At 43.1% G+C, this 25,151-nt stretch overlaps 1 protein-coding gene across 3 annotated transcripts; it reads left to right on the top strand.

Annotated features, from left to right (window-relative positions):
- Nucleotides 1-2,317: 2,317 nt before the first annotated feature.
- LOC113525727 (histone PARylation factor 1) lies at nucleotides 2,318-23,604 on the top strand. Of its 3 annotated transcripts, none has more exons than XM_053230700.1 (8): nucleotides 2,318-2,437; nucleotides 3,106-3,298; nucleotides 4,544-4,727; nucleotides 4,847-4,945; nucleotides 5,227-5,374; nucleotides 5,657-5,744; nucleotides 12,012-12,184; nucleotides 23,270-23,604. In XM_053230700.1, the coding sequence occupies exons 1-8, from the start codon at nucleotides 2,396-2,398 to the stop codon at nucleotides 23,402-23,404; spliced, it is 1,062 nt and encodes a 353-aa protein (XP_053086675.1). In that variant the 5' UTR covers nucleotides 2,318-2,395; the 3' UTR covers nucleotides 23,405-23,604. The 3 variants fall into 3 exon arrangements, with proteins under 3 accessions (XP_053086675.1, XP_053086676.1, XP_053086677.1); XM_053230701.1 differs by having other exon boundaries at nucleotides 2,345-2,437; nucleotides 3,109-3,298; XM_053230702.1 differs by lacking the exon at nucleotides 2,318-2,437 and adding an exon at nucleotides 2,464-2,652 and having other exon boundaries at nucleotides 3,109-3,298.
- Nucleotides 23,605-25,151: the final 1,547 nt, after the last annotated feature.

The raw sequence follows: 25,151 nt of genomic DNA, 5'->3' as shown, positions 1-25,151 counted from the left end.
TAACCCGAGCCTCTGTTGATTCTTTCTTGAGGCCTCCCTGGGTGAGTCCCTTTTGGCCTTAGGTTATCAGATCTGCCACCTGGTCTCAATTTCCTAATTCAATAGGCTTGAGAGGGTTCCTCTTGGCTGAGATGGTTCATCCTCTGGTCAGGGATGTTCTAATGTTTGCCATATTGTTCAGAGGATAGCTGAGATTAGGCAGACACAAGCATTAACTTGGTTCCTCAGGGTCTGCAAGTAAGTGTGGGACAATTGTTTTATGGTTCCTGTGGCAAACTAAGTGGAGTTCTTGTGTAAAGTTTGGTCCAGTCTTCTGTGGCTTTGTTGCTGTCTGTTTCCTTAAAATCCTACAAGGTCCAACTCTCAGTGTTGTCTGAGTATTTAATCTCACTTAGATTCTGTAGAATTGTGTCTAAGAGCTGCTGATGTAATAATAAAGACAGTCCTGTTCATTCTAGGACTCTTAGTCACAATCTGTCCTGAACATCCTGTAAACACACTCAGTACTGTTTTACTTTACTCTTCTCCACCTGTAAACTGTAATGATTTTTAATCAGAATATCCGGTGTCACCCAGAAAAGGATGGGTTCACTTTTCTCTGGTTCCTCACAAGGTTTCTTCCTCATTGCTTTTCATGGTGTTTTTCCTTGACACTGTCACCTCTGGCTTGTTCATTAGGATCTAAATGTAAATCCAGATTTCTGTAAAGCAGCATTGTGACAATGTCCATTGTTAAAAACAATATATAAATAGAATAGAATAGATGAGATGGTTGCAGTGTAAATGGGTAAATGGCTCACTGGTAAAGCTCTCTGTTTAACACACACAATCTTACACTGCTGAAAGAAAAACAGAAAAAAGAGGAACAGAATGTTTAAAGAAAAAGACATCAAGTTTCATTTCCATAAACAAACATTACAGCATATGTCCTATGTGCTTCACACACACACACACACATACACACACACATATATATATATATATTGGATTTGTCACGTTATTGGGGAAATAAAGGAGCAGGAATTTCCCAGAACCCCACGCTGAGGATCACATTAATCATGAGACTGATGTGTTAATAATCATGCTGACATTACACTATCTTTAAACACACACAATGAAAAAAAACATTTACTAAAACAATCAGATGACACTTAAAGGGAATTACTAAATTATGTTATTCTTAATCTACCATTTTATCTCAATCTCCACCAACCAATCACAGTCCAATGAGGAAATATACTGAATAAAATCATGATTATTTTCATGATCTGTACAATTAAATTGAGAAGTATGATGTGCTCATGCATTTTGGTTGGATGGCAGAAAAATCTGTTATTTTAATCATTCAGTAACATTGCCATAAAATATCTTTATGCCAGTTCCACTGAAAATGATTAAAATAACATGATGACAACTAAAAACAGATCTACTCTTCTTTTCTAAATATGCAGGAATGGTAATGATGCCATTTATGAAACTGTTTTTAACACAATTACTGAACAAAGCAATGTTATTTGACACGAATCAGCTGCACTGCGTGTGAGCTACGATAATGACTGATGACTGAAATCCCTCTTCCCCGGCTAATGCCTCTGACTGCTGGCCTTTAGTGTTTCAGTGATTGCAGAGATCTATAAATATGTTGGAAAAAAAGAAAAGCTCATGGAGCTCAAAGACAATGGAGATGGGAGACTAATGTCATGTCTGTTCTTAGCAGAGCTAGTCCTGTGTAAGTTTTACTTAAATCCCTGAATTGTTTATGTTAGCCTTTCTTTTTCCTAGAAAGGTCCGTTGATAGAAACAGCAACGTTTCAAAATGAACGGCCTTCAATTATAGCCTTCAATGGCTCATAAAAATGTTGATGTGTCCCAGGCAGAACTTGCGGCAGGTCACGTGCTCTAACGGTGAAAGCGTTAGTGCTGCCACCTTGTGGTGAAACCGGAAACTGACCTGCAATCTCGTCTCATTTCCGGTTTGTTTTCGGTAAACTGTTTTCCGAGAGGGAAAATCCCACTATTACAGTTTAGTGTGATAACTAATAATAATAATAATAATAATAATAATAATAATAATAATAATAATAATAATAATAAAGTTTTGTGTTTAGATTTCTAAATACTTTTAGGACAAAAACATCAAGGAATAGACATAATTTTATTAAAAACGCACACAAGTTAAAACATATAAATATATTTTAAAGGAAAAATAAAACAATAAACTGCAATTTGAAAAGAAATATTTATCATTGTTGTTTTATTTTTCAGTGCTCCGTATTTTTAAGTCATCAAGCCGAACTAAGCGGAACCGGAAGTGGATCTGCGTTCTGCTATTGGCTGAGAGCGCTGTTTGCGTCATGACGTCAGTGAAGGCTGCGTACACAGAAAGAAGAGAAACATGGCGGGACGCGGGAAAAGAAAATCCAAATCTGCAGCACAGGTGAATAATATGAACAGAGTTGCTGAACATTAATGACTTTTAGCAGTTTTATTTTGTTTAATGTAAAAAGCATCTCATATAGATTCCTCCGATAAGGAATCTAATATTAGCCAAGTTACTGCTCTACACCTGCGGTTTGTTTTTGTTTGTTTTTGTTTGTTTATAACGTTACTGATTCGTTTCTCTTATTAACATTCACGCTTAAATACATTTCAGTAAGTACGATTTAATTATCTATTCAGTGCTTACTCCAGTAATGACTCCTGACCCATTTATTCTTTAGAAACGGCTCATTTGAATGGATTCAGCAACATGAATGAATGGAGTTACTTTTTCTCCTGTCGTTAAAGGGGGCGGGACTTTATAACGCCCATGAGTTCACAAATTCATGAATAGTCATAGATTTCTGTGTTTATAATAAAGGTGTAAAGGTGTAAATTAGTTCTGTGTCAGTGGTCGGTTCTGTGTGATATCACAAATTTCAACACATTTCACAATTCAGAATGTCATCAATGTCTGAGGACATCTCTCAGCGAGGAGTGTTTAACCCTGTAGTGCGCACTTCAGGGTCCCTAAGCAGGCAGCGAGAAATCCCTGGTGATGCGAGTATTAACTATTCATACACACACCTGCCCCTGGAGTGTTAATGTTCTTTACCATTTTTGGAGCAGGTGAACAGACAGGCCAAACGGGCACGGCCTGAGGAGGTGGAGTCAGAGGCGGGGTCTAATCAGAAGGCTGAATCATCAGTACCTGAGCAGGTGAGAGAGGAGGTGGAGCATCTGTACAGTCTGCGTATGCCACTCGACTTCTATCACTTCTGGGATTTTTGCAGCCGAATGTGCCCAGATAACCCACAAGGTAACACACACACACACACACTCTCTAGGGGAGTGGCATGCAGTGGGGGGGTTGGGAGGACAGTGAGATAGTGACCAGTGGCAGCAAATACAGATCACAGTCACTATAGCGTCACTAAATGCACAAATAATTCATCAAAACATCCGTACTTAAGCTTTCACTCATTTCTCACTGATGTGCTTGTGAGAAAGAAATGGCTTTGTGCTTTTTGCCAGGATGGTGAGCATTTTAAACACATACAGCTGTAGCCAGTATTTCCTAAAAACTGGCTACTGGAAAGCTCGCAGTGTGTGTGTGGGACAGAGTCAGAAAAGCTCGCAGTGTGTGTGTGTGTGTGTGGGACAGAGTGAGAAAAGCTTGCAGTGTGTGTGTGGGACAGAGTGAGAAAAGCTCGCAGTGTGTGTGGGACAGAGTGAGAAAAGCTCGCAGTGTGTGTGTGGGACAGAGTGAGAAAAGCTCGCAGTGTGTGTGGGACAGAGTGAGAAAAGCTCGCAGTGTGTGTGGGACAGAGTGAGAAAAGCTCGCAGTGTGTGTGGGACAGAGTGAGAAAAGCTCGCAGTGTGTGTGGGACAGAGTGAGAAAAGCTCGCAGTGTGTGTGTGGGACAGAGTGAGAAAAGCTCGCAGTGTGTGTGGGACAGAGTGAGAAAAGCTCGCAGTGTGTGTGGGACAGAGTGAGAAAAGCTCGCAGTGTGTGTGGGACAGAGTGAGAAAAGCTCGCAGTGTGTGTGGGACAGAGTGAGAAAAGCTCGCAGTGTGTGTGAGGGACAGAGTGAGAAAAGCTCGCAGTGTGTGTGTGGGACAGAGTGAGAAAAGCTCGCAGTGTGTGTGTGGGACAGAGTGAGAAAAGCTCGCAGTGTGTGTGTGGGACAGAGTGAGAAAAGCTCGCAGTGTGTGTGTGGGACAGAGTGAGAAAAGCTCGCAGTGTGTGTGGGACAGAGTGAGAAAAGCTCGCAGTGTGTGTGTGTCAGAAAAGCTCGCAGTGTGTGTGTGTCAGAAAAGCTCGCAGTGTGTGTGTGTCAGAAAAGCCAGCTAGTTTCTGTATTCTTACAGAAATATGAAACTGGTTTATTAGCTGCCTCAGAATCAGACAGCTGTAGACTTGTATCTTCTCTAAGCTTTCTATTGCAACATTAGTAAATGTGCATCAATGACATTTTTTGCGATATAGTTTTGCCCTTGTTAATCCCCTTCAATCTTTGTGTGTGTGTGTGTGTGTGTGTGTGTGTGTGTGTGTGTGTGTGTAGACGCCCTGCAGGACTCTGTGGGTGTGCGGTTAGTCGGGCCGTTTGATATCCTGCGTGGTAAACACACTCATGTGTCCTCAACACCCAGCTTCCACCTGCACTGGAGACATTACTACGACCCACCTGAGTTTCAGACTGTCCTCCAGGGCAACACACACACTCACCTGCACCTGGGATATTACAGGTACACACACCTGAATATATAATTGTGAATAACCTGATACTGTTAGCAAGTCTCCCTAACAGTGTGTGATACTGTGTGTGTGTGTGTGTGTGTGTGTGTGTGTGTGTGTGTGTGTATAGAGATAGTCCGGATGCCCTGCCGGTGTTTGTGGGGGAGAACGAGGCGAAGAAGGGCTGTACCATTACACAGATGGGGGAGAACCTCTTTGCTGCAGTGCTGTAAGTGTTTGTGGGTGTGTCATACAAGGTCAAACGTTGAATATAAATAACACACACACACACACACACAAATGCAGACAGATGCAGAGAGAGACGCCTGAACAAAATATATAGTGAATTGTAAAGTAATGAACTTCAGTGATCTTTACACAATGTTAAACACAACATTTACATAGTACACAAGTGCAATATTGTCTCTCTGTCTCTTTCTCTCTGTCTGTCTGTCTGTCTTGGTCTCTCTCTCTCTGTATCTTTCTGTGACTATTTTGTCTCGGTTTCAGGCTATTAATAGGCAGGAAGAAGCGTGAGCGAGGTGGGCGGGGCAATGAAGCTCTGGAGAAATTGGAGGCGGAGTTAAAGAAGGAGGCAGAGCATCTGGGTTTGCCACTGGAGCAGAAAACCAAAGCCATGAAGCAGAGAGACAGGAAGGTATAAACACACACACACACACACACACACACACACACACACACACACACACGGGACGTGAGGGATTATTTTAATAGATTTCCGGTATAAAAACATTAAATTTTAAATCACTTTATATAATGAGAGTGAGATGCTGTAATGTTGTGATTTATAAATCCAACAGGGGGCGCTCACTCTACCTTCCCGTTTTCACACACTCACCATTACACAGTTAGAAAACTAAGCGTGGCTCTGACTGTGTGTGTGTGTGTGTGTGTGTGTGTGTGTGTGTGTGTGTATCAGGTGGTCAGTAAGACGTTTCATGGTGCCGGCATTGTGGTGCCTGTTGATAAAAACGACGTGGGATATCGAGAACTTCCTGAGAGTGATGGTACTGCTCTACCCTTATCTCCCTATTCCCTATTCCCTACACTCCCTATTCCCTATTCCCTACACTCCCTATTCCCTACACTCCCTATTCCCTACACTCCCTATTCCCTACACTCCCTGTTCCCTATTCCCTACACTCTCTATTCCCTACACTCCCTATTCACTATTCCCTATTCCCTACACTCCCTATTCCCTACACTCCCTATTCCCTATTCCCTACACTCCCTGTTCCCTATTCCCTACACTCCCTATTCCCTACACTCCCTATTCCCTACACTCTCTATTCCCTACACTCCCTATTCCCTATTCCCTACACTCTCTATTCCCTATTCCCTACACTCTCTATTCCCTACACTCCCTATTCCCTACACTCTCTATTCCCTACACTCCCTGTTCCCTATTCCCTACACTCTCTATTCCCTACACTCCCTATTCCCTACACTCTCTATTCCCTACACTCCCTATTCCCTATTCCCTACACTCCCTATTCCCTATTCCCTACACTCCCTATTCCCTACACTCCCTATTCCCTATTCCCTACACTCCCTATTCCCTATTCCCTACACTCCCTATTCCCTATTCCCTACACTCTCTATTCCCTACACTCCCTATTCACTATTCCCTATTCCCTACACTCTCTATTCCCTACACTCCCTATTCCCTACACTCCCTACACTCCCTATTCCCTATTCCCTACACTCCCTATTCCCTATTCCCTACACTCCCTATTCCCTATTCCCTACACTCTCTATTCCCTACACTCCCTATTCCCTACACTCTCTATTCCCTATTCCCTACACTCCCTATTCCCTATTCCCTATTCCCTACACTCCCTATTCCCTATTCCCTACACTCCCTATTCCCTACACTCCCTATTCCCTACACTCCCTATTCCCTATTCCCTATTCCCTACACTCCCTATTCCCTATTCCCTATTCCCTACACTCCCTATTCCCTATTCCCTACACTCCCTATTCCCTATTCCCTACACTCTCTATTCCCTACACTCCCTATTCCCTATTCCCTACACTCCCTATTCCCTATTCCCTACACTCCCTATTCCCTATTCCCTACACTCCCTATTCCCTATTCCCTACACTCCCTATTCCCTACACTCCCTATTCCCTATTCCCTATTCCCTACACTCCCTATTCCCTACACTCCCTATTCCCTACACTCCCTATTCTCTATTCCCTATTCCCTACACTCCCTATTCCCTATTCCCTACACTCCCTATTCCCTACACTCCCTATTCCCTATTCCCTATTCCCTACACTCCCTATTCCCTATTGCCTTTTCCCTACTCTTCCTATTCCCTATTGCCTACACTCCCTATTCCCTATTCCCTATTGCCTACACTCCCTATTCCCTATTCCCTACACTCCCTATTCCCTACACTCCCTATTGCCTATTCCCTACACTCCCTATTGCCTATTCCCTACACTCCCTATTCCCTATTCCCTACACTCCCTATTCCCTATTCCCTATTGCCTATTCCCTACACTCCCTATTGCGTATTCCCTACACTCCCTATTCCCTACACTCCCTATTCCCTACACTCCCTATTCCCTACACTCCCTATTCCCTATTCCCTACACTCCCTATTCCCTACACTCCCTATTGCCTACACTCCCTATTCCCTACACTCCCTATTCCCTACACTCCCTATTGCCTATTCCCTACACTCCCTATTCCCTATTCCCGACACTCCCTATTCCCTACACTCCCTATTCCCTACACTCCCTATTCCCTATTCCCTACACTCCCTATTCCCTACACTCCCTATTCCCTACACTTTCTATTCCCTACACTCCCTATTGCCTATTCCCTACACTCCCTATTGCCTATTCCCTACACTCCCTATTCCCTATTCCCTACACTCCCTATTCCCTACACTCCCTATTCCCTACACTCCCTATTCCCTATTCCCTACACTCCCTATTCCCTACACTCCCTATTCCCTACACTTTCTATTCCCTACACTCCCTATTGCCTATTCCCTACACTCCCTATTGCCTATTCCCTACACTCCCTATTCCCTATTCCCGACACTCCCTATTCCCTACACTCCCTATTCCCTACACTCCCTATTCCCTATTCCCTACACTCCCTATTCCCTACACTCCCTATTCCCTACACTTTCTATTCCCTACACTCCCTATTGCCTATTCCCTACACTCCCTATTGCCTATTCCCTACACTCCCTATTCCCTATTCCCTACACTCCCTATTCCCTACACTCCCTATTCCCTACACTCCCTATTCCCTATTGCCTACACTTTCTATTCCCTACACTCCCTATTCCCTATTCCCTACACTCCCTATTGCCTATTCCCTACACTCCCTATTCCCTACACTCCCTATTCCCTATTCCCTACACTCCCTAATGCCTATTCCCTACACTCCCTATTCCCTATTGCCTACACTTTCTATTCCCTACACTCCCTATTCCCTATTCCCTACACTCCCTATTCCCTACACTCCCTATTCCCTACACTCCCTATTCCCTACACTCCCTATTCCCTATTCCCTACACTCCCTATTCCCTACACTCCCTATTCCCTATTCCCTATTCCCTACACTCCCTATTCCCTACACTCCCTATTCCCTACACTCCCTATTCCCTATTCCCTATTGCCTACACTCCCTATTCCCTATTCCCTACACTCCCTATTCCCTACACTCCCTATTCCCTACACTCCCTATTCCCTACACTCCCTATTGCCTATTCCCTACACTCCCTATTCCCTACACTCCCTATTGCCTATTCCCTACACTCCCTATTCCCTATTCCCTACACTCCCTATTCCCTATTCCCTACACTCCCTATTCCCTACACTCCCTATTCCCTACACTCTCTATTGCCTACACTCCCTATTCCCTACACTCCCTATTCCCTACACTCCCTATTCCCTACACTCCCTATTCCCTATTCCCTACACTCCCTATTCCCTACACTCTCTATTGCCTATTCCCTACACTCCCTATTCCCTACACTCCCTATTGCCTACACTCCCTATTCCCTATTGCCTACACTCCCTATTGCCTATTCCCTACACTCCCTATTCCCTACACTCCCTATTCCCTACACTCCCTATTCCCTATTCCCTACACTCCCTATTCCCTACATTTTCTATTCCCTACACTCCCTAATGCCTATTCCCTACACTCCCTATTCCCTACACTCCCTATTCCCTATTCCCTACACTCCCTATTCCCTATTGCCTACACCCCCTATTGCCTATTCCCTACACTCCCTATTCCCTATTCCCTACACTCCCTATTCCCTACACTCCCTATTCCCTACACTCCCTATTGCCTACACTCCCTAATGCCTATTCCCTACACTCCCTATTCCCTACACTCCCTATTCCCTAAACTCCCTAATGCCTATTCCCTACACTCCCTATTCCCTACACTCCCTATTGCCTACACTTTCTATTCCCTACACTCCCTATTCCCTATTCCCTACACTCCCTATTCCCTATTCCCTACACTCCCTATTCCCTATTCCCTACACTCCCTATTCCCTACACTTTCTATTCCCTATTCCCTACACTCCCTATTCCCTACACTTTCTATTGCCTACACTCCCTATTCCCTATTCCCTACACTTTCTATTGCCTATTCCCTACACTTTCTATTCCCTACACTCCCTATTCCCTATTCCCTACACTCCCTATTCCCTGCACTCCCTATTGCCTATTCCCTACTCTTCCTATTCCCTATTGCCTACACTCCCTATTCCCTATTCCCTATTGCCTACACTCCCTATTCCCTATTCCCTACACTCCCTATTGCCTATTCCCTACACTCCCTATTGCCTATTCCCTACACTCCCTATTCCCTATTCCCGACACTCCCTATTCCCTACACTCCCTATTCCCTACACTCCCTATTCCCTATTCCCTACACTCCCTATTCCCTACACTCCCTATTCCCTACACTTTCTATTCCCTACACTCCCTATTGCCTATTCCCTACACTCCCTATTGCCTATTCCCTACACTCCCTATTCCCTATTCCCGACACTCCCTATTCCCTACACTCCCTATTCCCTACACTCCCTATTCCCTATTCCCTACACTCCCTATTCCCTACACTCCCTATTCCCTACACTTTCTATTCCCTACACTCCCTATTGCCTATTCCCTACACTCCCTATTGCCTATTCCCTACACTCCCTATTCCCTATTCCCTACACTCCCTATTCCCTACACTCCCTATTCCCTACACTCCCTATTCCCTATTGCCTACACTTTCTATTCCCTACACTCCCTATTCCCTATTCCCTACACTCCCTATTGCCTATTCCCTACACTCCCTATTCCCTACACTCCCTATTCCCTATTCCCTACACTCCCTAATGCCTATTCCCTACACTCCCTATTCCCTATTGCCTACACTTTCTATTCCCTACACTCCCTATTCCCTATTCCCTACACTCCCTATTCCCTACACTCCCTATTCCCTACACTCCCTATTCCCTACACTCCCTATTCCCTATTCCCTACACTCCCTATTCCCTACACTCCCTATTCCCTATTCCCTATTCCCTACACTCCCTATTCCCTACACTCCCTATTCCCTACACTCCCTATTCCCTATTCCCTATTGCCTACACTCCCTATTCCCTATTCCCTACACTCCCTATTCCCTACACTCCCTATTCCCTACACTCCCTATTCCCTACACTCCCTATTGCCTATTCCCTACACTCCCTATTCCCTACACTCCCTATTGCCTATTCCCTACACTCCCTATTCCCTATTCCCTACACTCCCTATTCCCTATTCCCTACACTCCCTATTCCCTACACTCCCTATTCCCTACACTCTCTATTGCCTACACTCCCTATTCCCTACACTCCCTATTCCCTACACTCCCTATTCCCTACACTCCCTATTCCCTATTCCCTACACTCCCTATTCCCTACACTCTCTATTGCCTATTCCCTACACTCCCTATTCCCTACACTCCCTATTGCCTACACTCCCTATTCCCTATTGCCTACACTCCCTATTGCCTATTCCCTACACTCCCTATTCCCTACACTCCCTATTCCCTACACTCCCTATTCCCTATTCCCTACACTCCCTATTCCCTACATTTTCTATTCCCTACACTCCCTAATGCCTATTCCCTACACTCCCTATTCCCTACACTCCCTATTCCCTATTCCCTACACTCCCTATTCCCTATTGCCTACACCCCCTATTGCCTATTCCCTACACTCCCTATTCCCTATTCCCTACACTCCCTATTCCCTACACTCCCTATTCCCTACACTCCCTATTGCCTACACTCCCTAATGCCTATTCCCTACACTCCCTATTCCCTACACTCCCTATTCCCTAAACTCCCTAATGCCTATTCCCTACACTCCCTATTCCCTACACTCCCTATTGCCTACACTTTCTATTCCCTACACTCCCTATTCCCTATTCCCTACACTCCCTATTCCCTATTCCCTACACTCCCTATTCCCTATTCCCTACACTCCCTATTCCCTACACTCTCTATTGCCTACACTCCCTATTCCCTACACTCCCTATTCCCTATTCCCTACACTCTCTATTGCCTATTCCCTACACTCCCTATTCCCTACACTCCCTATTCCCTACACTCCCTATTCCCTACACTCCCTATTCCCTATTCCCTACACTCCCTATTCCCTACACTTTCTATTCCCTACACTCCCTAATGCCTATTCCCTACACTCCCTATTCCCTACACTCCCTATTCCCTATTGCCTACACCCCCTATTGCCTATTCCCTACACTCCCTATTCCCTACACTCCCTATTCCCTATTCCCTACACTCCCTATTCCCTACACTCCCTATTGCCTACACTCCCTAATGCCTATTCCCTACACTCCCTATTCCCTATTCCCTATTCCCTACACTCCCTATTCCCTACACTCCCTAATGCCTATTCCCTACACTCCCTATTCCCTACACTCCCTATTGCCTACACTTTCTATTCCCTACACTCCCTATTCCCTATTCCCTACACTCCCTATTCCCTATTCCCTACACTCCCTATTCCCTACACTTTCTATTCCCTATTCCCTACACTTTCTATTGCCTATTCCCTACACTTTCTATTCCCTACACTCCCTATTCCCTATTCCCTACACTCCCTATTGCCTATTCCCTACACTCTCTATTCCCTACACTCCCTATTCCCTATTCCCTACACTCCCTATTCCTTATCCCCTATACTTTCTGTGTGTGTGTGTGTGTGTGTGTGTGTGTGTGTGTGTAGCTGGTCTGAAGAGGATCTGTAAAGCGATAGTGGAGGCTGAGAATGATGAGGAGAGGATGAAAGCCTTCGCCCCTCTACAGGAAATGATGACATTCGTGCAGTTTGCTAACGATGAGTGTGATTACGGCATGGGCTTCGAGCTCGGCATCGACCTCTTCTGTTATGGCTCACATGTGAGGAACGCTCACACAATACACACTCATTATACACACACACACACACACACACACTCACACAATACACACTCATTATACACACACACACACACTCACACAATACACACTCATTATACACACACACACACACTCACACACTCACACAATACACACTCATTATACACACACACACTCACACACTCACACAATACACACTCATTATACACACACACACTCACACACTCACACAATACACACTCATTATACACACACACACTCACACACTCACACAATACACACTCATTATACACACACACACTCACACACTCACACAATACACACTCATTATACACACACACACACACAATACACACTCATTATACACACACACACTCACACACTCGCACAATACACACTCATTATACACACACACTCGCACACTCACACACTCACACAATAGACACTCATTATATACACACACTCGCACACTCACACACTCACACAATACACACTCATTATATACACACACTCACACAATACACACTCATTATACACACACACACACTCACACAATACACACTCATTATACACACACTCACACACTCGCACAATACACACTCATTATACACACACACACACACTCACACAATACACACTCATTATACACACACACATTCACACACTCACACAATACACACTCATTATACACACACACACACACAATACACACTCATTATACACACACACACTCACGCACTCGCACAATACACACTCATTATACACACACACACTCACACACTCACACAATACACACTCATTATATACACACACTCGCACACTCACACACTCACACAATACACACTCATTATATACACACACTCGCACACTCACACACTCGCACAATACACACTCATTATATACACACACTCACACAATACACACTCATTATACACACACACTCACACAATACACACTCATTATACACACACACACTCACACTCACACAATACACACTCATTATACACACACACACACACACACACACACACACACACACTCACACAATACACACTCATTATACACACACACTCACACTCACACAATACACACTCATTATATACACACACACACACACTCACACACTCACACAATACACACTCATTATACACACACACACACACACACTCACACAATACACACTCATTATACACACACACACACACTCACACTCACACAATACACACTCATTATACACACACTCACACTCGCACAATACACACTCATTATACACACACACACACACTCACACAATACACACTCATTATACACACACACTCACACAATACACACTCATTATACACACACACACACACACACACACACACACTCACACAATACACACTCATTATACACACACACACTCACACTCACACAATACACACTCATTATACACACACTCACACACTCGCACAATACACACTCATTATACACACACACACACACTCACACAATACACACTCATTATACACACACACACTCATTATACACACACACACTCACACACTCGCACAATACACACTCATTATACACACACACACTCACACACTCACACAATACACACTCATTATATACACACACTCGCACACTCACACACTCACACAATACACACTCATTATATACACACACTCACACAATACACACTCATTATACACACACACTCACACTCACACAATACACACTCATTATACACACACACACACACACACACACACTCACACAATACACACTCATTATATACACACACACACACACACTCACACAATACACACTCATTATACACACACACACACACACACACACACACTCACACAATACACACTCATTATACACACACACACACACACACACTCACACTCACACAATACACACTCATTATACACACACACACACACACACTCACTCACACAATACACACTCATTATACACACACTCACACAATACACACTCATTATACACACACACTCACACTCACACAATACACACTCATTATACACTCACACTCACACTCACACAATACACACTCATACACACACACTCACACTCACACAATACACACTCATTATACACACACACACACTCACACTCACACAATACACACTCATTATACACACACACTCACACTCACACAATACACACTCATTATACACACACACACACACTCACACACTCACACAATACACACTCATTATACACACACACACACACTCACACAATACACACTCATTATACACACACACACACACTCACACACTCACACAATACACACTCATTATACACACACTCACACTCACACAATACACACTCATTATACACACACACTCACACAATACACACTCATTATACACACACACTCACACTCACACAATACACACTCATTATACACACACACACACTCACACTCACACAATACACACTCATTATACACACACACACACACACTCACACAATACACACTCATTATACACACACACTCACACACTCACACAATACACACTCATTATACACACACACTCACACTCACACAATACACACTCATTATACACACACACTCACACTCACACAATACACACTCATTATACACACACACACACACACACACTCACACTCACACAATACACACTCATTATACACACACTCACACTCACACAATACACACTCATTATACACACACTCACACACTCACACAATACACACTCATTATACACACACACACACACACTCACACTCACACAATACACACTCATTATACACACACACACACACTCACACAATACACACTCATTATACACACACACTCACACTCACACAATACACACTCATTATACACACACACTCACACTCACATAATACACACTCATTATACACACACACACTCACACTCACACAATACACACTCATTATACACACACACTCACACTCACACAATACACACTCATTATACACACACACACTCACACTCACACAATACACACTCATTATACACACACACTCACACACTCACACAATACACACTCATTATATACACACTCACACAATACACACTCATTATACACACTCACACTCACACAATACACACTCATTATACACACACACTCACACTCACACAATACACACTCATTATACACACACACACTCACACTCACACAATACACACTCATTATACACACACACTCACACTCACACAATACACACTCATTATACACACACACTCACACTCACACAATACACACTCATTATACACACACACTCACACTCACACAATACACACTCATTATACACACACACACTCACACTCACACAATACACACTCATTATACACACACACACACTCACACTCACACAATACACACTCATTATACACACACACACACACTCACACAATACACACTCATTATACACACACTCACACACACACAATACACACTCATTATACACACACACACACACACTCACACACACACGCTCACACAATACACACTCATTATACACACACTCGCACACTCACACACTCACACACTCACACAATACACACTCATTATACACACACACACACACACTCACACAATACACACTCATTATACACACACACACACACTCACACACTCACACAATACACACTCATTATACACACACACTCACACAATACACACTCATTATACACACACACACACACTCACACTCACATAATACACACTCATTATACACACACACTCACACTCACACAATACACACTCATTATACACACACACACTCACACTCACACAATACACACTCATTATACACACACACACACACTCACACACTCACACAATACACACTCATTATACACACACACTCACACAATACACACTCATTATACACACACACACACACTCACACTCACACAATACACACTCATTATACACACACACTCACACTCACACAATACACACTCATTATACACACACACACTCACACTCACACAATACACTATCATTATACACACACACTCACACTCACACAATACACACTCATTATACACACACACACTCACACTTACACACTCACACAATACACACTCATTATACACACACACACACACTCACACAATACACACTCATTATACACACACACACACACTCACACACTCACACAATACACACTCATTATACACACACACTCACACAATACACACTCATTATACACACACACACACACTCACACTCACACAATACACACTCATTATACACACACACTCACACTCACACAATACACACTCATTATACACACTCACACTCACACAATACACACTCATTATACACACACACTCACACACTCACACAATACACACTCATTATATACACACTCACACACTCACACAATACACACTCATTATACACACACACACACACACTCACACTCACATAATACACACTCATTATACACACACACTCACACACTCACACAATACACACTCATTATATACACACTCACACACTCACACAATACACACTCATTATACACACACTCACACACTCGCACACTCACACTCACACAATACACACTCATTATATACACACTCACACTCACACAATACACACTCATTATACACACACACTCACACTCACACAATACACACTCATTATACACACACACTCACACAATACACACTCATTATACACACACACACTCACACTCACACAATACACACTCATTATACACACACACACACACACACTCACACTCACACAATACACACTCATTATACACACACACTCACACTCACACAATACACACTCATTATACACACACACACACACTCACACAATACACACTCATTATACACACACTGACACACACACACACGCTCACACAATACACACTCATTATACACACACACACTCACACTCACACAATACACACTCATTATACACACACACTCACACTCACACTCACACAATACACACTCATTATACACTCACACTCACACAATACACACTCATTATACACACACACACACACTCACACTCACAAAATACACACAATACACACTCATTATACACACACACACACACTCACACAGTCACACAATACACACTCATTATACACACACACTCACACAGTCACACAATACACACTCATTATACACACACACTCACACACTCACACAATACACACTCATTATACACACACTCACACACTCACACTCACACAATACACACTCATTATACACACACACTCACACACTCACACAATACACACTCATTATACACACACACTCACACTCACACAATACACACTCATTATACACACACACACACTCACACAATACACACTCATTATACACACACACACACACACACTCACACTCACACAATACACACTCATTATACACACACTCACACACTCACACACTCACACAATACACACTCATTATACACACACACACACACACACACTCACACAATACACACTCATTATACACACACACTCACACTCACACAATACACACTCATTATACACACACACACACACTCACACTCACATAATACACACTCATTATACACACACTCACACACTCACACAATACACACTCATTATATACACACTCACACACTCACACAATACACACTCATTATACACACACTCACACACTCGCACACTCACACTCACACAATACACACTCATTATATACACACTCACACTCACACAATACACACTCATTATACACACACACACACACTCACACTCACACAATACACACTCATTATACACACACACTCACACTCACACAATACACACTCATTATACACACACACACTCACACTCACACAATACACACTCATTATACACACACACACACACACACACTCACACTCACACAATACACACTCATTATACACACACACTCACACTCACACAATACACACTCATTATACACACATACACACACACTCACACAATACACACTCATTATACACACACTCACACACACACACACGCTCACACAATACACACTCATTATACACACACACACACACGCTCACACAATACACACTCATTATACACACACACACTCACACTCACACAATACACACTCATTATACACACACACACACACTCACACAATACACACTCATTATACACACACTCGCACACTCACACACTCACACACTCACACAATACACACTCATTATACACACACACACACTCACACAATACACACTCATTATACACACACACACACACTCACACACACACGCTCACACAATACACACTCATTATACACACACACACACACTCACACAATACACACTCATTATACACACACACTCACACTCACACTCACACAATACACACTCATTATACACACACACTCACACTCACACAATACACACTCATTATACACACACACACACACTCACACAATACACACAATACACACTCATTATACACACACACACACACACACTCACACAATACACACTCATTATACACACACACACACACTCACACACTCACACAATACACACTCATTATACACACACTCACACTCACACAATACACACTCATTATACACACACTCACACACTCACACTCACACAATACACACTCATTATACACACACACTCACACACTCACACAATACACACTCATTATACACACACACTCACACTCACACAATACACACTCATTATACACACACACACACACTCACACAATACACACTCATTATACACACACACACACACTCACACAATACACACTCATTATACACACACTCACACACTCACACAATACACACTCATTATACACACACACACACACTCACACTCACATAATACACACTCATTATACACACACTCACACACTCACACAATACACACTCATTATATACACACTCACACAATACACACTCATTATACACACACTCACACACTCGCACACTCACACTCACACAATACACACTCATTATATACACACTCACACTCACACAATACACACTCATTATACACACACACACACACACACTCACTCACACAATACACACTCATTATACACACACACTCACACTCACACAATACACACTCATTATACACACACACTCACACTCACACAATACACACTCATTATACACACACACACTCACACTCACACAATACACACTCATTATACACACACACTCACACAATACACACTCATTATACACACACTCACACACACACACACGCTCACACAATACACACTCATTATACACACACACACTCACACTCACACAATACACACTCATTATACACACACACTCACACTCACACAATACACACTCATTATACACACATACTCACACTCACACAATACACACTCATTATACACACACACACACACTCACACAATACACACTCACACTCACACAATACACACTCACACTCACACAATACACACTCACACTCACACAATACACACTCATTATACACACACACACACACTCACACAATACACACTCATTATACACACTCATTATACACACACTCACACACTCACACAATACACACTCATTATACACACACACACACACTCACACAATACACACTCATTATACACACACACACACACTCACACACACACACGCTCACACAATACACACTCATTATACACACACACACACACTCACACACTCACACAATACACACTCATTATACACACACACACACACTCACACAATACACACTCATTATACACACACACACACTCACACACACACACACTCACACAATACACACTCATTATACACACACTCGCACACTCACACACTCACACACTCACACAATACACACTCATTATACACACACACACACACTCACACAATACACACTCATTATACACACACACACACACACAATACACACTCATTATACACACACACACACACTCACACACACACACGCTCACACAATACACACTCATTATACACACACTCGCACACTCACACACTCACACACTCACACAATACACACTCATTATACACACACACACACACACACACACTCACACAATACACACTCATTATACACACACACACACACTCACACAATACACACTCATTATACACACACACACACACTCACACAATACACACTCATTATACACACACACACACACTCACACAATACACACTCATTATACACACACACACACACACTCACACAATACACACTCATTATACACACACTCACACACAATACACACTCACACACAATACACACTCACACACACACACACACTCACACAATACACACTCATTATACACACACACTCACACTTACACACTCACACAATACACACTCATTATACACACACACACACACTCACACAATACACACTCATTATACACACACACACACACTCACACAATACACACTCATTATACACACACACACTCACACACTCACACAATACACACTCATTATACACACACACACACACTCACACAATACACACTCATTATACACACACACACACACTCACACACACACACACTCACACAATACACACTCATTATACACACACTCGCACACTCACACACTCACACAATACACACTCATTATACACACACACACACACTCACACAATACACACTCATTATACACACACACACACACTCACACAATACACACTCATTATACACACACACACTCACACACTCACACACTCACACAATACACACTCATTATACACACACACACACACTCACACAATACACACTCATTATACACACACACACACACTCACACACACACACACTCACACAATACACACTCATTATACACACACTCGCACACTCACACACACACACACTCACACAATACACACTCATTATACACACACTCGCACACTCACACACTCACACACTCACACAATACACACTCATTATACACACACACGCACACTCACACAATACACACTCATTATACACACACACACACACACACACACAATACACACTCATTATACACACACACACACACTCACACACACACACGCTCACACAATACACACTCATTATACACACACTCGCACACTCACACACTCACACACTCACACAATACACACTCATTATACACACACACACACACACACACACACACTCACACAATACACACTCATTATACACACACACACACACTCACACACTCACACAATACACACTCATTATACACACACACACACACTCACACAATACACACTCATTATACACACACACACACACTCACACAATACACACTCATTATACACACACTCACACACTCACACAATACACACTCATTATACACACACACTCACACACTCGCACAATACACACTCATTATATACACACACACACACACACTCACACTCACACAATACACACTCATTATACACACACTCACACACTCGCACAATACACACTCATTATATACATACACACACACACACACTCACACAATACACACTCATTATACACACACACTCACACAATACACACTCATTATACACACACTCACACACTCACACAATACACACTCATTATACACACACTCACACACTCACACAATACACACTCATTATATACACACACACACACACTCACACTCACACAATACACACTCATTATACACACACTCACACACTCACACAATACACACTCATTATACACACACACTCGCACACTCACACACTCGCACAATACACACATTATACACACACTCACACACACACACTCACACAATACACACTCATTATACACACACTCACACACTCGCACAATACACACTCATTATATACACACACACACACTCACACTCACACAATACACACTCATTATACACACACACTCACACAATACACACTCATTATACACACACACACACGCTCACACAATACACACTCATTATACACACACTCACACACTCACACAATACACACTCATTATACACACACACACACACTCGCACACTCACACACTCACACAATACACACTCATTATACACACACACACACACTCACACACTCACACAATACACACTCATTATACACACACACACACACTCACACACTCACACAATACACACTCATTATACACACACACACACACACACACAATACACACTCATTATACACACACACACTCACACAATACACACTCATTATACACACACACACACACACACTCACACAATACACACTCATTATACACACACTCACACACAATACACACTCACACACACACTCGCACACTCACACAATACACACTCATTAAACACACACACTCACACACTCACACAATACACACTCATTATACACACACACACACACTCACACACTCGCACACTCACACAATACACACTCATTATACACACTGACACACTCGCACACTCACACAATACACACTCATTATACACACACTCACACACTCAGAATACACACTCATTATACACACACACACACACACACTCAGAATACACACTCATTATACACACACACACACACTCAGAATACACACTCATTATACACACACACACACACACACTCAGAACACACACTCAGAATACACACACACACACACACTCAGAACACACACTCAGAATACACACTCATTATACACACACACACACTCAGAATACACACTCATTATACACACACACACACTCACAATACACACTCATTATACACACACACACTCACAATACACACTCATTATACACACACACACACACACAGAATACATACTCATAATACACACACACTCATAACACATTTTCATTAATTCACATACACTCATCACACACACATGCACTCACTTATTAATACATAGACATTACACACACACACACACACCTAACACGATGTATAATTGCTGCATCATCCCCCTGTCTGTCTTTCTCCCCGCCTCTCAGTTGGTTTTTCTGTCTGTCTGTTGGCTCTGATTATCAGAACACACCTGATTTTGTGTGTGTGTGTGTGTGTGTGTGTGTGTGTGTGTGTGTGTGTGCGTGTGTGTGCGTGTGTGTGCGTGCATGTTTGCAGTATTTCTCAAAGGTGATTGGCCAGCTGCTGCCCATGGCATACACACTGCTTCAGAGGGGCGTGTTTGCTGACATCATAAAGGCTCACCTTGCTAACCGTTCCCATGACAACCTTGATCAGCTGGCAGCTGTATGAGGGGCGGAGTCACATCCATGCATGTGTTTATTCTGGGGCGGAGCCGCATTACAGCAAATACACATCGGTGGAGATGAGTTCATCTGACACACAGTACTCAAATTCCTTGTCTGGAAGGCTGTGTGTGTGTGTGTGTGTGTGTGTGTGTGTGTGTGGTGTTTATTATCTTGTAATGCTTAATAAAGTTTACTTCAATGTGATCTTCAATGTGGTCTTCATTACATCAGTGTGTGTGTGTGTGTGTGTGTGTAATGTGTCTCTCACACACACACCAGTGAAAAAATTCACACACTAACTAAACAGACACACAAACACACACACACACACACACTCAACCATGTTCAGTTGTAAAAACTGATTTGGAATGTGACTCAATTGTGTCACCTCGAAGCTCCTGCAGGGATGTGTGTGTGTGTGTGTGTGTGTGTGGGTGTGTGGGTGGGGTGTCCCATCCAGTGTGTATTCCTGCCTCACACACAGTGTCTCTGGAACAGACTCTGGATTCATCTCCACTGTGACCAGGAGAAAGCTGAAGATGAGTGGGTGGGTGAGTGAATGAATGGGTGGGTGATTGAATGGGTGAGTGAGTGAGTAAGTGAATGGGTGAATGAATGGGTGAGTGAGTGAGTAAGTGAATGGGTGAATGAATGGGTGAGTGAGTGAATGGGTGGGTGAGTGAATGAGTGAGTAAGTGAATGTGTGGGTGAGTGAATGAATGGGTGGGTGAGTGAATGGGTGAGTCAGTAAGTGAATGGGTGAGTGAGTGAGTGAATGGGTGGGTGAGTGAGTGAATGGGTGAGTAAATGAGTGAGTCAGTAAGTGAATGGGTGGGTGAGTGAGTGAATGGGTGAGTGAGTGGGTGAATGGGTGAGTGAGTGGGTGAATGGGTGAGTAAGTGGGTGGGTGAGTAAATGGGTGGGTGAATGGCTGAGTGAATGGGTGAGTGAGTGTGTGGGTGAATGGGTGAGTGAGTGGGTGAATGGGTGAGTAAATGGGTGGGTGAATGGGTGAGTAAATGGGTGAGTGGGTGAATGGCTGAGTAAATGGGTGGGTGAATGGGTGAGTGAGTGAATGGGTGAGTAAGTGGGTGGGTGAGTGGGTGAATGGCTGAGTAAATGGGTGGGTGAATGGGTGAGTGAGTGAGTGAATGGGTGAGTAAGTGGGTGGGTGAATGGGTGAGTGAGTGAGTGAATGGGTGAGTAAGTGGGTGGGTGAGTGGGTGAATGGCTGAGTAAATGGGTGGGTGAATGGGTGAGTGAGTGAGTGAATGGGTGAGTAAGTGGGTGGGTGAATGGGTGAGTGAGTGAGTGAATGGCTGAGTAAGTGGGTGGGTGAATGGCTGAGTAAATGGGTGGGTAGTTGATTAATGATTATACACAAGTGTTGGTGCAGATGGTGGTGTGAGTGTCAGAGGTGGAGTTTTGGTTGCAGCAGCTGTCATATTCTTTATCTCATCAATTATTTATTGCATTTTGGAGCAAACTTAGACTTCCAATGTGTTCGTGTCTCAAACTCCCCCATTAACACACACACACACACACACACACACACACACCCCGGGATGAGAGGGTGGAGGTGGGGCAGGTTGTTTGGGGGTTTTATTCTCTGTTTCTCTGGAAGTCTCAGCTCTCAGATGTTGTTGTGTGTGTATGTTGCTGACTGAACACATTTCTCTAAAATCATCATCATCAACATCCTGTCTCTCTCTCTCTCTCTCTCTCTCTTTCTCTCTCTAAAAGCTTTGCTT

The sequence above is a fragment of the Pangasianodon hypophthalmus genome, chromosome 28 (genome assembly GCF_027358585.1).
Source record: "Pangasianodon hypophthalmus isolate fPanHyp1 chromosome 28, fPanHyp1.pri, whole genome shotgun sequence".
NCBI lineage: Eukaryota > Metazoa > Chordata > Actinopteri > Siluriformes > Pangasiidae > Pangasianodon > Pangasianodon hypophthalmus.
This window is presented reverse-complemented; position numbering and strand designations above follow the sequence as displayed.